Source organism: Pongo abelii, chromosome 9 (genome assembly GCF_028885655.2).
Source record: "Pongo abelii isolate AG06213 chromosome 9, NHGRI_mPonAbe1-v2.0_pri, whole genome shotgun sequence".
Lineage (NCBI taxonomy): Eukaryota > Metazoa > Chordata > Mammalia > Primates > Hominidae > Pongo > Pongo abelii.
This window is the reverse complement of record NC_071994.2, coordinates 15,182,770-15,200,069: the sequence shown is the minus strand read 5'-3', so window position 1 is coordinate 15,200,069 and position 17,300 is coordinate 15,182,770. Positions and strand designations below refer to the sequence as shown.

General features: G+C 38.0%; 1 protein-coding gene across 2 annotated transcripts; it reads left to right on the top strand.

The window, feature by feature from the left end:
* The first annotated feature begins 396 nt into the window (after positions 1-396).
* On the top strand, positions 397-16,769 carry MS4A3 (membrane spanning 4-domains A3). 2 transcript variants are annotated; one of them, XM_024255443.2, is made up of 7 exons: positions 397-490; positions 4,734-4,905; positions 5,900-6,037; positions 7,689-7,745; positions 10,406-10,564; positions 12,563-12,664; positions 13,198-16,769. In XM_024255443.2, exons 2-7 carry the CDS (start codon positions 4,750-4,752, stop codon positions 13,228-13,230), a joined length of 645 nt encoding a protein of 214 aa, XP_024111211.2. In that variant the 5' UTR covers positions 397-490; positions 4,734-4,749; the 3' UTR covers positions 13,231-16,769. The 2 variants fall into 2 exon arrangements, with proteins under 2 accessions (XP_024111211.2, XP_063584493.1); XM_063728423.1 differs by lacking the exons at positions 397-490; positions 5,900-6,037 and having other exon boundaries at positions 4,728-4,905.
* Positions 16,770-17,300: the final 531 nt, after the last annotated feature.

Here is a 17,300-nt window from a genome sequence, read left to right as displayed (position 1 = left end):
TTGCTGGCACATCATGTAAAATAAGTGCCTGAGTGACCACCTCCCTCCTCCAGATGCTTCTCTTACAGTGTGACTTTGTCTCTTCTTGCTATGCAACTAACACTGTTCTACCTCCATCTCACAACCTCTTCTCACTTGTCTACCCATATTTGTTGCTTGTATTTCCTGTTTCAACAATGCATTAAGCAACATCTGAAAGCCAGAAGACAGTTATCCCTCACACCGGTTTCCTAATCATCACTAAGCCCTGGGGAAACACAATGGATCAGCGAGGCCCCAAATGCAGATATGATTAGCACACTGGTCAGTCAGCCCGCAAAACATTTTCACCGAGTCCTCTAAAGTGTTGCATAAGGCAAAGATAACGTTAAGTCTGTGGAGGCTTCCGTTATCGGGAAAAGATCCTGTTGTGATCTTTTCTGAGTGTCTCCTACTTGCGACAAGGTGGACTTGGGAGGAAAGCCATCTGCCAAAGCCTGAAGCCTCCAAGGTATAGATTCCCTCTCCATAGACATTCCCTTTTCTTTTGTATCTTTTGTTAAAATGCCTCCCAGTGGACTACTGGGGATGTCTGCAAAGGTCTCTGTTTGGTTGCTATGTAGAGGTTTGGAACATTTAACCGTGAGCATGGCTTCTCTTTAGGATGTGATGATTCCTTTGGAGCCATGATAAACAGTGTTAGACATAATAATACAGCAATTTCTTTGGGAAAATGTGGGTATGGATACACACACATGCACACGCACCTCTTAGGTACATTAAATCCCACTGGCTGCACCTGAGTTTGTCTGCCAGCTCTGATAATGAGGGGTGGTCTGGATATGCCTGAAGTATGGGGTCTGCAAAGTGCCTTTTAGCATAGCTCAGGGGACGGTAGAGTGTAATGATAGCTTCAGATGGATTACCAGGTTCTGATTTTTAGCTTCTCAAATTGCTGGCTGTGTGGACTTGGGAAAGCTACTTAACTTCTTTGTTCCTCAGCTTCTTCGTCTGTTAGATGGAAAGGATCATAACAGTAGTACCCATTTATCTGAGGTTGTGAGAACTAAATTAGTAAACATGAGTAAAGCCCTTAGAACAAATGCCTGCCACATACTAAGAGCTGGAGAGGTGAACTTAACTGGCAGTTTCCTAGAAAATCTACATTTCTCTGATATTTATTTATTTATTTATTTATTTATTTATTTATTTATTTATTTTTGTGACGGAATCTCGCTCTGTCGCCCAGGCTGGAGTGCAGTGGTGCCATCTCAGCTCACTGCAACCTCTGCCTCACGGGTTCAAACAATTCTCCTGCCTCAGCCTCCTTAGTAGCTGGATTACAGGTGTGTGCCATCACAACCCGCTAATTTTTTGTGTTTTTAGTAGAGACAGGGTTTCACCGTGTTAGCCAGGATGATCTCAATCTCCTGACCTCGTGATCCTCCTGCCTCAGCCTCCCAAAAATGCTGGGATTACAGGCATGAGCCACTGCACCGGGACCATTTCTCTGATTTTTTTTTTTAACAAATAAATTAGAAAACATAGTTTGTTTCACCTGGAGGCTGAAAATTCTCCCTGATTATTTTGATTATTTGAAACAAATCAAGTTAAATAATATGGTTAGATATTTGTTCCCTTCAGAAATGCTCTTGGAGTTTCTTGGGATGAGAGGCTCCAGTGCTTGCAGAGGTATTTTCCATTATCATTTATCAGGATGGCTACCTTGGGCTGGACCAAAAGTCTGGTTACTGATTGAACATGTGTTAACTGAGTGCTTGCCATCTGATGATTCTGAGCTAGGCACTGGAGTTGCAGTGATGAGTAGACAACAAGGTAATAGACAAGTATCCAGTCTGGAAGGGCCAGGCTCATTGACTCATGCCTGTAATCCCAGCACTTTGGGATCAGGTCAAGAGTTCGAGACCAGCCTGGCCAACATGGTAAAACCCTATCTCTACTAAAAGTACAAAAATTAGCTGGGTGTGGTGGTGCACACCTGTAATCCCAGCTACTTGGGAGGCTGAGGCAGGATAATAGCTTGAACCCAGGAGGTGGAAGTTGCAGTAAGCTGAGATCGGGCTGCTGCACTCCAGCCTGGGAGACGGAGTAAGGCTCCATCTCAGAAAAAAGAAAAAAAAAAAAAAAAAAAAAAAGTCAGTCTGGAAGGAGAGCAGAAATTATCCAGGTGAAGCTTGAGGGGACTTGTTTTTCAGGAATTGGGGGATAGCACAGAGGATTAAAGACAGTTGAGGGCTTGGAACTTCTGAAGGAAGACAATTCAATAAAACAAGGCTGGATGGAATTTTGAGATAGGGAGGGGTGAGGGGTGAGGCGGGAGACATAGGCAAGAAATTATCTGGTCATAAATCAGCAACGTTCTCCATATTGTATGCATCTTAGTTCATTAGATATTTAATCCAAAATACATACAAATTTCCCAGTGGATAAATTTGAAGTCTTGGCTTTTTGGCTATTCTTATTTATACTTCTTGCAGAAAATTACGTTAGGAACTCATTCACACAGAGTTTGCTTTAAGCTTTATTGATCTTCCCTCGCTCTTGGGTTCTGTGCAGTGTTGAACACGGGAGGTTAAGGGTTCCTTGTCATTTCACATTTATCCATATTTAAATACATAGAGAATGTAATTTAATCTTGGCATGAAAATCAATATTGGTAGGAAACTTTGATGAAGAGTATTGGTAGAAAAATTTTATGACATTTATAATAAATGTTTTACCAGTATTGGTAGAGAACTTTTATGAACTTTTATAGCAATTCCCAGTGTAATAATAAAACATGGCTTGACTCTCACTTTAAGTCAATGCTTAGTAAATTTGTCACCACACTTAAATGGTCATACACGCCCCCAGAGTAGAGTATCAGAAAGGTAAACATCCTGAAAGTGGCATGTATTTAGCTTGACAAAAACTTAAGTTATTAGAAAAATGGATCTAGTATATAATTTGTAACAAAGAGTAGAAATTAAGATACTATACTTTCTTTTTCAATAAAAAGCTTTTATTTTAGGTTTACCAGTACATGTACAGTTGGTTATATAGGTAAATTCGTGCTACAGGGGTGTGTTGTGCAGATTGTCACCCAGGTACTAAGCCTAGTACCCAATATTTATTTTTCCCGATCTCCTCCCTCCTCTCTCTGATAATCTCCAGTGTGTTTTGTTCCCCTCTATGTGTCCATTTGTTCTTAACATTTAGCCCCCACTTATAAGTGAGAATATGTGGTATTTGGTTTTCTCTTCCTGTATTAGCTTTCTAAGGATAATGGCTTCTACTTCATCCATGTTCCTGCAAAAGACAGGATCTCATTCCTTTTTATGGCTGCATAGTATTCCACAGTGTGTATGTACCACATTTTCTTCATCCAGTCTACAACCGATGGACATTTAGGTTGATTCTATGTCTTTGCTATTGTGAATAGTGCTGCAATGAACATTCACGTGCATGTGTCTTTATGGTAGAATGATTTATATTAAGATCTTATTCCTAACCCAATCAATAGTTATGGCAGAATACAGCATCATTTCGTGTGTTTGTGGTTCATCTCATGCCATCTCCCTCATCCGTTATAAAAGCATATAAGCATTTTACAACTATTTTGTGTTGGAGGGTACTATGAATTAGGAAGTTATACTGCCCAACATTCAGAAGTCCAATGTAAGCATTCTGTGTGTACTTTAGTGACACATATTTTTTAGCTGTAATGATTGAGGTGGTTGTTTTGCGACCCTTATGTATATAGAAACTTGAAGTCCTTTTTGTCAGAAGGCAGAGTATAAGTTAAAACTGATACCACCTGTTCACAGGTTAAGAATTCTGTACATTATCAAAGTCAACTCTCGCAATGTTAATATAAAATTCAAATTATTCCCATTTTATAGAAGTGAAAACTGAGGTTCCCACTACAAGGTCATGCAACTAGTAAGTGATGAAATCTGGATTTGAATTTGGATCTTCCATAGTGCTTAAACTCTGAAAACTGAGGTTCCCATTACAAGGTCATGCAACTAGTAAAGGATGAAATCTGGATTTGAATTTGGATCTTCCATAGTGCTTAAACTCTACCATGCTATGTTATACTCAGAAAGACATTTTCTATATAGTGCTATATAATGTGGTGATTTGAAAAATATTGGACCTTAGAGTAGAATGTTTTTAGTAGAATCTGAAATGATTTTTAAGCTATATGAGTTTGGGTAAGTTTCTCAGTCTTTCTATACCTCAATTTTTTTCATCTGTGAAATGGGAATAATAATAATATTATAACAGGATTAAATATATTAATACATTCACAGCATCCAGACAGTGCCTGGCATATAGTAATAAGTACTAAATAAATGACACCTACTATTATTTCTGGAATGTGGCTAAAGCCGTTATTCTTATAAAGAGACCACTGCTCAGAGAAACCATATATCTTGTTGCCCTCGACTGATTTGAAGAAAGGCAGGGACTATATATTGGTGCATGCAAAATGAGAAAGAAATTGTTCTTTACCATTCCAAAGTTAAATGAATCACCAAGGCCTACTACAATGACCTGATGATGTCTACTACTCCAAGAAAAGACAGAATTGAATATTGTACAAACTCTGTTACTCTGCCCTGGTGTCCCATTTGTGGAGAGTCATTGTAATGTATGGACAGAATTGAACCCTTCTGTAACACTCAAAATTTTAGTAGCTAGTGGAAAAAGGGAAAGCATGAAGCCTTTGGATTTCTTTTCTATCACAGCTATAAACAACCCCAAATGGCCTCCCACAAAGTTGATAATGCAGAGCTGGGGTCAGCCTCTGCCCATGGTACCCCAGGCAGTGAGGCTGGACCAGACGAGCTGAATAATTCGGTCTACCAGCCCATCGATGGATCACAAGATTATCAGAAAGGAAAATTACAAGTTCTTGGGGTAAGTCAGCCTTAGTTTAAACATTGATTTAAGAGGGAAGAAAATAAATACAGTTGACCTGTGAATAATGTGTGTTTGAACTGTGAGGATTCCCTTACATGTGGATTTCTTCCACATATATAATATATATATATATAATATGTCTCATACAAATATATATACAATATATAATATGTCTCATACAAAATATGTGATAATCGACTGTTTATGTTAATAGTAAGGCTTCTGGTCAACAGTAGGCTATTAGTAGTTAAGTTTTTGGGAAGTCATAAGTTACATGTGCATTTACCACCGTGAAGAGGTGGGCATTCCAAACCCCAATGTTGTTCAAGAGCCAACTGTATCATTAGAAAACCTTGCTTATGCTGAGAAGGAGGAAATTCTGAGTTATTTATCACTGACTTAATGATGAATTGGAGAAAAGACAGGGACTTCTTATAGATCTGGGGAGCAGAAATGCAAAGGCATTTTCTCATGGTAGAAAACATCAAACCTTGGAGGACAGATTCCAAGACCCTTCATTTTTTGTTTTGTGCCTTTTGAGCAGCCATTTGAGGAGGCTGAGCTCTATGAAGCTTATATTCTATATTTTAAATTTAAAAATTGGGTTGAGAAAAAGGCTGAGTAGGATATGGCTTATCCTCTGTCTGCCTTCATCATATTAGGACCCAAAAGCATGCTGGGAAGAGACTTTGACTCCATCTACCTTACCAATCATGTCTCCTTTACTCTCCTGCCACTTTCTGAGAGGAGTTCGTGAGAATGAACAGAAATGTGGGGGAGAGGTGAAGATGAAAGGCTGCCACTGGAATTGGTGTGGATAGCGTGGAACAAAAAACTCTTTCAGATAAGCTCTTGTTCTGTTAATTTAGGCTTGACACTTTAACCATTTCAAGCACCGACATCTCCTTTCTGAGGAAAATTAAAATGGCCTGTTTTCAGTGTCCACTTTAGTATATGACTGTTAACGCCTTTTTCCCCTTTCTTCTTTCAGGCCATCCAGATCCTGAATGCAGCAATGATTCTGGCTTTGGGTGTCTTTCTGGGTTCCTTGCAATACCTGTTCCACCTCCAAAAGCACTTCTTTTTCTTCACCTTCCACACAGGCTACCCAATTTGGGGTGCCGTGTTTGTGAGTATTCATACTCCCCTGGCTGTATGTTATTTCTTAGATACCACTGCTGGAGATGTGTTTGATGACAAAAGTATTGTTTGTAGGTTGTTGGAAGGTTGCATGCTGTGGTTTTGATTCACAATTCTTGATATACACAATTAGAGACAATAAACTCTTTCTTTTTTATTTTTTAATTTAATTAATTACTTAATTTATTTATTTTTTGAGACAAGGTCTCGATCTGTCATCCAGGCTGGAGTGCAGTGGCATGATCTCTGCCCACTGAAACCTCTGCCTCCCCAGTTCAAGTGATTCTCTTGCCTCAGTCTCCTGAGTGGCTGGGATTACAGGCATATACCACCATGCCCAGCTAATTTTTGTTTTTGTATTTTTAGTAGAGACAGGGTTTCACCATGTTTTCCAGGATGGTCTCGAACTCCTGACCACAAGTGGTCCTCCCAGCTTGGCCTCCCAAAATGCTGGAATTACCAGGCGTGAGTCCTGATGCCAGGCCAAAAATCTCTTTCTGATTAAGAGAAACCACATTTGCCAAGTACAAATGAAGTCCTAAAAATTATCTTATATCTATGTGTTACATTTATAGATACTTAAAAAATTGAATGAAAAATGGGTATTGATGAATTGCCTTGTGGTATAGCAGAGAGTCCTGGCTTGAGAGTTAAGAAATTTGTCTGCTGATTACGGTCTGAAAATCAGAAGAATCATTTCCACTATCTGGGTCAACATGCAATCAGAAAAAATAGGGGTGATTTAAAAATGTATTCATTCAGCTTTGATTATTTGCTCGTTACTTCTCTGATGGTTCATTTTTAAAAAGTGAATGATATGTTTGTTGGCCATTTGTATATCTTCTTTTGAGAATTGTCTATTCATGTCCTTAGCCCACTTTTGGATGGGATTGTTTGTTCATTTCTTGTTGATTTGTTTGAGTTCATTGCAGATTCTGGATATTAGTCCTTTGTTAGATGTATAGATTGTGAAGATTTTCTCCTATCCTGTGGGTTGTCTGTTTACTCTGCTGACTGTTCCTTTTGCCGTGCAAAAGCTCCTTAGTTTAATTAGGTCCCAGCTATTTATCTTTGATTTTATTGCATTTGTTTTCGGGTTCTTCGTCATGAAATCCTTTCATAAGCCATTATCCTAAGTGAAGTAACTCAGGAGTGGAAAATCAAACATCATATGTTCTCACTTATAAGTGAGAGCTAAGCTATGAGGATGCAAAGGCATAAGAATGATACAATGGACTTTGGGGACTCAGGGGGAAATGTGGGAAGGAGGTGAGGGATAAAAGGCTACAAATTGTGTGCAGTGTATACTGTTTGGGTGATGGGTGCACCAAAATCTCACAAATTACCACTAAAGAACTTATCCATGTAACCAAACACCACCTGTTCCCTAATAACGTATGGAAATAAAAAAATTTAAAAAAATAAAATGAATAAAACTAATTGCATGGAAAGACAAAATAAATAAATAAATAAATAAATAAAGTGAGCAACATCATATACAATTCTGTGTCCTAGGATGTGAATTTAAAAAGAAGGTTTGTATGACTATTGCTGGTTATCTGCTAATTGAGGGAGGACCAAGAAGAAAATGGTTGAGACTTAATATTCCTTTATCTGTTTTACTTCCTATTTTCAAACAGTTCTGTAGTTCAGGAACTTTGTCTGTTGTAGCAGGGAGAAAGCCCACAAGAACATGGGTAAGTAGCACTTCCTCTTTTTCTATGATCAGAGGAGTAGAAATATATTATTCATAAACAGTAGGACAGTAAGTGTCCATGAATACAACTGAGACACTGAGTATCATTTAATGCACAAAAAATTAGTTTTCTTAATGTATTCAGATGGTAGGTCGGCAGAAGATCACATACATTGTGCGGATGCATTCCTGGGATGCTTGCTCTTAATATTGGTGAACTTGAAGCTTAGAAAAAGTCTTCTTGATTTTTATGTGTTGTCAAGTTTGACCAATTCTAATTATTTGGAAGTAAGAACTCCCACCACTAACTAGTTTGACCACTGAAAGTCCAAACTTCTATTCTAAACAACTGCTAAGTCTCTGTGATGTGTTCTTAGTGAGTCGCGTAGCCACTGATACTCCACTTTCCTACTCCATTCATTCACTTTCCCTCCTCCATGGATAGCTATTTTACCATTTTATTGTATCCTCAAACACCAATCCCACTTCTCTCATCCTTACTCTCTGCTGATGATTTTTCTGTCTCTTCTGAGAAAACTGAAGCCATTAGAAGAGAATTTTCAGACCTCCATTACTTAATGGACTAGATCTGTACCAATGTATTTTTTTCTTCTAGTCTCTTACCATAGGAAAATTTTGTGATTTTCTTTAAAGCTGATCTCCCTAGTTGAGTATAAGATTCCATTCTTTTTTTCCCCCACACAAGTGCATCACTTTAATTTGTGTCTCTCTGCTATATATATATTTTTTGAGTCTCACTCTGTCACCCAGGTGGGAGTGCAGTGGTGTGGTCACAGCTCACTACAGCCTCCACCTTCCGGGGCTCATGCGATCCTCCCACCTCAGCCTCTTACATAGCTGGAACTACAGGTGTGTGCCACCATGCCTGGCTAATTTTGTCTTTTTGTGTGTGTGTGTGTGTGTGTGTGTGTGTGTGTGTAGAGACAGGATCTTGCCATGTTGCCCAGGCTGGTCTCAAAATCTTGGGCTCAAGCAGTCCTCCTGCCTCAGCCTCCCAAAAGGCTGGGGTTACAGGCATGAGTTACCTTGCCCCATCTCTAATCAGCAGGTAAACGTTCAGTTACTGTTCTCAACTTAAAAACAAAACAAAGCAAAACAAAACAAAACAAAACAAGAAAACCTTGACATTATTTCTCCCTGCTAGGGACAGGCACAATTTGTATTTTCCTTCTGTAGCTAAACTCCTTCAAAGGAATCATCATGTTCTTTCTCTAATTTCCATCTACCAGTTTGAATTAAACCCACTTCAATAAGACTTTATTTTATTCCCTACTATCCTTCTGTAACTGCTGTCTTTAAGATCACTGAAAACTTCCACCCTGCTAAAACAAGGGTCGACTCTTGACTCTCATCTAACTTAAGCTATGAGTAGCATTTAGCATAGTTAGTCTCCCACTCCTCCTTCCAGGAATTTCCTCACTTGGCTTCCAGCATACATTGCTTGGCTGGTTTTCCTCCCATCTTTTGGTTTCTCCATCTCAGTCTCCTTTCCTGGTTCCTCTCCTTGTCTCTGACCTTTTAATGTTCTGGTGCCCCAGAGCTGAATTCTTTGCCACCTGCTCTTCTCAATCTATACATACTTCTTCCGTGATCTTACACATCCTTATGACTTCAAATAGTATCTATATGCCCACAACCCTGAAATAAGTATTTCCAGCCCAAGTGTCTCTCCTGATCACCAGACTGGCATGTAAAGATCCAAAGCTCGACTCCCAGTCTTCTTCCTCAAACCTTCTCCTCATGTCAGCTGATGGGAACGTCATCCTTCCAGATTCCCAGACCAAACACCTTAGAATAACCCAGAGTCTTCTTTCTTTCACAATCCTGAATCCTATTTATCAGCAAATAATGTTGGCTCTACTTTCAAGCTATTATTATATCCAATTTTGACCTTTTCTTATCTTTCTATTGATGACATTTCATCCAATCCACCTTGTCTCTCCTAATTGGGCTTCTAGATTTTATCGTTGAACTTCTCTTTGCCTTGCTAGAAACAGTGATCCCTTGAAACCATAAAGTCAAGTATATCATTTATTTGCTCCAAATCCTTCATTGGCTTTGTATTTTTCTTAGAGTTTGAAACAAGTTCATTTTCATGATCTGCAGAGCCCTACATGATTTGGCTCTCTGTTAACTTTCCTTCTTCTTCATTTCCTAGTATTGCCTATGTGCCTCCAACGCCCTTGACCCCTTTGCTTCCCCAGAAGATTCTGGCCTCAGGACTTTGAGTGTTTCCCTAATTGCAAGGATATTCCCCCAGATATCCTCCTGGCTGGCACCCACAGCTCTTTCATGCCTCTCCCCAGTGTCATTTCTATTTAATATCATGAACCCCCACTCCTCTCTTTGGATTCCCAGATTCTCCTTATCCCATTCTGTTAGCCCCTAGTACTTTATCACTTTCAAAAATATTATGTAATTTACCTATGTTTACTTTTTTCTTTGTTTTTATTGCTAGAATATAAGCTCCATGGAGGGTGGGGGACAGAAATCTTTCTTTGGTCATTGATGTTTGCCTCGCATCTAGGATATCAATGGGTGTGTAAACAATATTCAATCAATGTTTGTTTCAATGAATTGTTGCCAAAGGAATAAAGTGTGTGCTGCATATATTAATTGAAAATTCTCATTCTTTTTTAGATACAGAACAGTTTTGGACTGAACATTGCCAGTGCTACAATTGCACTAGTTGGGGTTGCTTTTCTCTCAGTAAATTTAGCAGTTAATATCCAGTCATTAAGGAGTTGTCAGTTTTCAAAGTCACCGGACCTATGCAATTACATGGGCTCCATATCAAATGTATGTTTCTGAAAAATATGTATAAGTATAAAATATTTCAGACAATCCAGGATGTACAGAAAAATAATATATCAGGTGCCATAATTTGCTTTTTTTTTTTTTTTTGAGACGGAGTCTCTCTCTGTCGCCCAGGCTGGAGTGCAGTGGTGTGATCTCGGTTCACTGCAAGCTCCGCCTCCTGGGTTCACACCATTCTCCTGCCTCAGCCTCCTGAGTAGCTGGGACTACAGGCGCCCACCACCATGCCCAGCTAAGTTTTTGTGTTTTTTTAGTAGAGACGGGGTTTCACCGTGTTAGCCAGGATGGTCTTGATCTCCTACCTCGTGACCCGCCCGCCTCGGCCTCCCAAAGTGCTGGGATAAGGGGCGTGAGCCACCACGCCCAGCTCATAATTTGAATCTTGGGTCTGTCACCTATTTGCTTTATAATGAAGGGCAAATTAGATAATCCCTTAAATTTTCTCATTTTTGAAATGAGGATAACAATAGTACCCATCTCATAGGATTGATGTGAGTATTTAATAAGTTAAGATATGATAAGCAATTAAAACAAGGCTTAGCATATCATGATACACAATTATGCTAATATAAGCTCCATGGAGGGTGGGGGACAGAAATCTTTCTTTGGTCATTGATGTTTGCCTCACATCTAGGATATCAATGGGTGTGTAAACAATATTCAATCAATGTTTGTTTCAATGAATTGTTGCCAACGGAATGAAGTATGTGCTGCATATATTAATTGAAAATTTATTGAAAATTCTTATTCTTTTTATTACTACGACTATTACTATTACACTCCCCAGAGAGATTTTTTTAAAGTTTCATTTCATATCTCCTTGCTTAATAAAACAAACTTGAGAGATTTACAACTTTCTCTGCAATCTGGAATGTTCAAATAATGACTTGAAGTTTTGAAGGACTGTGCTTTAGAATGAAATGAGCATGGTGTTTTCAAAGGAAAGCTCTTTAATAACCTTACTAATTTTTAAAAAATTTGTGTTTAGATATTCTACCTTTTCTGAGGTCTACTTAGAAATTAATATTTTCCTTTGGAATTATCCATTTCATCCCAATGATCTATGAACTGTTAATTACAGACTCACTCCTAAGCTTCCTGTTTTCTTTTTTTTAATTATTATTATACTTTAAGTTCTAGGGTACATGTGCACAACGTACAGGTTTGTTACATATGTATACATGTGCCGTGTTTGTTTGCTGCTCCCATTAACATATCATTTACATTAGGTATTTCTCTTAATGCTATCCCTCCCCCAGCCCCCCACCCCACGACAGGCCCTGGTCTGTGATGTTCCCCACCTTGCGTCCAAGTGTTCTCATTGTTCAATTCCCATCTATGGGTGAGACACTACTCATGGAAGTTTGTGTTCTCATTTTCTTTATTATATTTTTAATGATCTAAATTTACATTTGTCGGAGCCTGATTTTTCTGTGAATTTGGAGGTATTTTTCCTTCAGGGATATATTGTATCGGTTGCTTCTAGGTGCCTCAGTAACAATAGTAGAATCATTAGCCCAACCATTTTATTTTGTGTTTATATGAGCTTAGTGTTTTAGTTTCTAGGGATAATGTAAATGCCTAAACCCCTATGAAGTGCTATTAATGAAATTGTGGAAGGGCCATTTTTGTTCATTTTCCTAAACTGCCTACTCCTCTCCTTAGTTTACTGCTATTCAGATTGGAAGATGTTAGTGATAATGTCAGAATTTTGTTTCTACAGCTTCTGCCCCCTGTAGCTACTTCACGTCCATTGACATAGAAATGCGACACATCTTTCTCTTCAGAGAAAATGTTTTCATGCTTTTAGATTGAGATACTATCTCTTCTACAGTATTATATGTGTCTGTGTCTTTAATTTATGGTTTGCTTTGTTCCACTTTACGGGAGGGAGATGTTGTAGTCTGGTTTCCTGCTGACATTTTTTTTTTACCTCTGGATGTTGCCACTGGGTTTGATATAAGGCATCATATCCCCTAGGGCATGGTGTCTCTACTGCTGATTCTCACCTCGCTGGAATTATGCGTAACCATCTCTGCCATAGCCATGTGGTGCAAGGCAAACTGCTGTAATTCAAGAGAGGTGAGATTTTTCAAATGATTAATCATTCACATGGTCTCAAAGCCTCCCTGTAGGGTTTGAAGTTGTTTCTGATGCTTAGAAATAAACTTTTATGTGGTAATGATTTGTGGAGTTCCTGGAATTACAGATTGTATGAATGTTAGAGATGGAATGAAGGGTAGAAAAGAATTTGGATGTGAAAATGCAAGAGGAAATACTGTACTTAACATGTAAGAACATACTTTCTTATACAGCTGGAATTAAGTTTTATTATTTTCTTATAACTTGTAGCTTTCTACTTGTATGACCTAGGAAAAATTAATAATTCTTTCTAAATTTTAGATATATTAACTGTAAAATGAAAATATTTTCTTCTAAACATTCTCTTCTAATGTTTGTTATGAGTACTGTGTATATAATCTTTACAGCATTTGGCACAGTAAACATCAATGAATGGATTTTATTGTTGATGATTATGATGATAACAGGAAGGGATGGGAGGAGAAGGAGATAATGATCCTGTTCATGGACATTAATGTTGTTTTATTTTCTAGGAAATTTCCTCACCTCCCAATCCTGTGAGATAAAGAATACCTCCTTATGAAAATAATTCTGAGAGCATGAATATTTGACCTTAAATCTCCAGTGACTCAGAGCTTCACCCACAAACTCAGGAGAACATGAGCCTCTTTGTAAAGCTCAATCCTTCTATCATGGCACCAATCACAAGAACCTTGGACGTTTGACTGACTCTATCCTTTCTCTCTTAACTATAAATCCTATTTGTGTGTTGTGGGTATGGAAGGACAGATATATTTCTTTAGGCATTCTTGGATATTTGTAACTTCTATGATCATTACTCTAAAGTTATTTCCAGAAATTGGTTCTATTTCTTCTTACCCACCTACTCCATTGCTTTATGAGGTTTAAGGAAGGAAGGCAGTATAATCCCTATTCAATATATTTTTTCTAAAATCCAACTTCTGACCACCCAGTAGGAAGAAAAATGAGACATTTTTTCCATTACAGAGAAATGCTTCTTGACTTTAACTAACATCAGCATTATAAAAAGTGTCAAATAAAAAATTACCATCATTGTCGTTAAAATAAATTTTCACCGTATTTGAGATGGGAAGATTAAGGCTCACGGATTTTATTTCAGTGAACTGCTGGAACTCACACATGCCCTGGTATGTAAATGATGATTTATGTTGGTGAGTCTGAGAGCAAGCCCAAATGTGTTCTTCAAAGGACAATGGGAAACTGTAAAGTAGAGAATTAAAGAATAAGGCCTTCAGAATCTGATACATCTGGGTTCAAATTCTGAAACTGTCACTTATGACCTGTATGAACATGGGCAAGTTATCTAATCTCTCTGACCTGTTCTTCCTCATCTGTAAAATAGGTGTAATAATAACAACTACTTTGTCAGTTGCTCTGAGGGTTAAATGAAAATAAAAAGAAAATGTGAAACAGCACCATAGGTACTTGATAATGATGTTGCTGTTGTTGTTGGTCTTGCTGTTGCTGATGAAAGCTAAGGTGGGATTGTGGTCAGATGTGCTGGAGAGATACAGTGGAAACCTTATTTACAGTTCCATTGTGGCTCCTCGTATAACCTCCAACAACTCCAATAGCCATCTTTTCAAGGTGGCAATGTGGTGTGAAAACTTCCCTCAGTTCCTCATTTATAAATCTGCTAAAGCACTTATATTTCTTATTCATAAATATTCAAGATAAATAAAATGTATGAATAAGAAATATAGGCACTTATTGTATCCATAAATTTATACCCATAATTTTATCTTAGCTACTTGTATATCGTATGTGCAAAGGTCATTTTCTACCACTTGTTGCCTACTTATATAATAATTATTTCTTTATTTTTTAATCCATTCTGCAGTGGGATAATTAAGGAATCAGAGAGACTGAGGGGTTGAGGAGGAATTATTTAATTATTTAGGTGCACTGACCCAGTCGGATTAACATCCAAAGGACTGAGCCCCGAACAAAGAGTCCAGTTACATTTTAAGCATTTTGTAGGGCAGGGGAAGATCTGTGCAGGGGGAAGCATATTACAGAAGTGAGAAACAAAGACAGTTATTCAATTAAGACATGTATTACATTATTTCTTATTTTTTCAAGGAAAAACATGTTTTATGACTTGAGTTTATCTGCCTAGTGACCTTGCAGCTGCACAGCTAGAGAAACAGCGTCTTCACAATGCCTGGGAAAGGGAGAGATAAGGCTCACTAGCCACAGAAAAACAGGCAGTTAATTTTAAAGGACTCCAGCTGTTTCTCTTCTTCAGGGGGAATTGGGTTTTCTTACATACAACTGAGCTTTTGCTTACACATTCTTTAATTTCTTTTAATTCCTGTTCTAATTCAACAATCATTTAGGGAGTGCCTACTGTGTGTCATGTATTGTGATAAGAGCTTGGCATATAATAGAGAATGATGCATAATCTCTGCTCTTAAGTTGCTTGTAGTGGGAGATACAGACCCCTAGAAACACACAAGGGCTCTGATAGGAAGAGTATAGGAATCTTGAGAAGCATGTAGGATGAGCTTCTAACCCAGATTAGAAGACATGTCAGTGATAATTTTTTAGAACACTTTTCTTCTCAACTTAGTTCTTAAAGATAACTGAGCATTAACATGATGGAAGGCAAATGGAAGAAAAGAGGATACATTCAAAAGCCTTTAAGTTAGAAAAAATTTTGAATATTCAAATAAACTAGAGACTTTAGTGGGTCTAACTTCAGTGTATAATGGGCAGATAGAAAAATAAAAGTTTGGAGAGAGGTGTACATCACAAGAGATTATAAAATGACAACCCCGTGAGTTTTAAGAAGCAATTGAAAATGTATGCAGGTTCTGGGCACGGTGGCTCACACCTGTGATGCCAGCACTTTGGGAGGCCGAGATGGGTGGATCACTTGAGGTCAGGAGTTTGAGACCAGCTTCGCCAACATGGTGAAATCCCATCTCTACTAAAAATACACACATTGGTCATGTGTAGTGGCACGTGCCTGTAATCCCAGCTACTCAGGAGGCTGAGGCAGGAGAATCGCTTGAACCTGAGAGGCAGAGGTTGCAGTGAACTGAGATTGCGCCACTGCACTCCAGCCTTGGCAACAGAGTGAGACTCCATCTAAAAAAAAAAAAAAAAAAAAAAAAAAAAAAAAAAAAAAATTTACAAAGGAATGTCCTGAGACTGGCTTATATTGGTCTGTGGAAGTCAATTTTAAATTTTCAGGGAGCACAGGTCAACATAGTTTGGGTAGCTTGAAGTTAGCTCTGATGGGAGAATTTACACCACAGAGATGGGGAAAAACCACAAGTTTTAGCATTCATGTGTAGATTTTGCCTGCAGCACATACTATTGTGTTGTTCAAAGGGTGATTTTGTTTCCCTCATTTCTCCTTTATTTATCATTTAAATGTTTCAGTAAGGAAGATTTGTCTCTTCTCTCATTTGTTTATTAAAGTATTTATATTGTTATGTACTCATGAATATTTATATTATTCTTTTGGTTATGAGCAATATTTATTTTGTTTCTCAGAGTTTTCCAGCTTTGGCCATTGGGAGCTGAGTTGGCTCCTGTGTACTTTTGACATGCTCCACCCCACCCTCCCCTTTTTAGAACTTTCATATTTTCTGGAACTACAAGATTCTTCATGTTATTTTACCTGCTACAGACCTAGAATTTTCATTTCTTCGGGGAGCCCTGGTTTCTTTATTTAGAGAACTATGTTTAGAAAACCTGACCTGGAGGCAAGATATGCTCATTGCTACTGTATGTCACTGCTTTTAGGCCCTCTCAGGGGACAAAGCTAAGAAATATATGCATGTACATGCATGCACATGTCTATATTTATTATCATATGTATGTATGTATCTATCCATCTGTCTCTCTCCATCACGAATTCCTACTGATAAATTCCACTCAAATATGGCCACGCAGGGTCCATTCTAGCAACCTCTCAACCTTGCTTATTTATAACCTGTTTTCTGAATATAATAAATCTGGCAACAATTTCCACAATTTATTTCCTTACCTGTTTAACGTTAGTATACATGTAAATTCATTTCAGAATTGCTAACCAGTATTTTTGTGAGAAATAAATTTACCACCTAGAGTACACTGTGTACAGTTCTTTTTATCCTTAGCTTTAAGATATGCAGTCAAAGTAGTTGTTTTTTATAGATACTTAGGCCAGCTCCTTTTAACCTCTACCTCTTTCAGTGAGGTTGGCATGCATTTCTAATGTTGTTTAATTTATTTTTCACAGTTTAAATTTCATCCTGCGTTCCATAGGTATCTTGGTTAATTTTTATTTTAAAGTAGCATACGGTAAAGTTCATTATTTGCAAAACATAATTTTATCAGTTTTAATGAAACATAGAGTTATGTATCCACAGTACCATACAAAGCAGTTTCATCATCCTAAGAGTTCCCTTCTGTAATCTGTTGAAAATCAAGTTCTCTCCCAACCACAAACTCTGGTAACAACCAAACTAATTTTCCATATTAATAGATATATAGATATAGTCTTTTCATATGATATTCTGCAAAATACTGTATCTATATATCTATTCACATGGAGGCAGTAGGGTGAGAAGGAGTGAAGGCAGAGATCCAGTCATAAAGC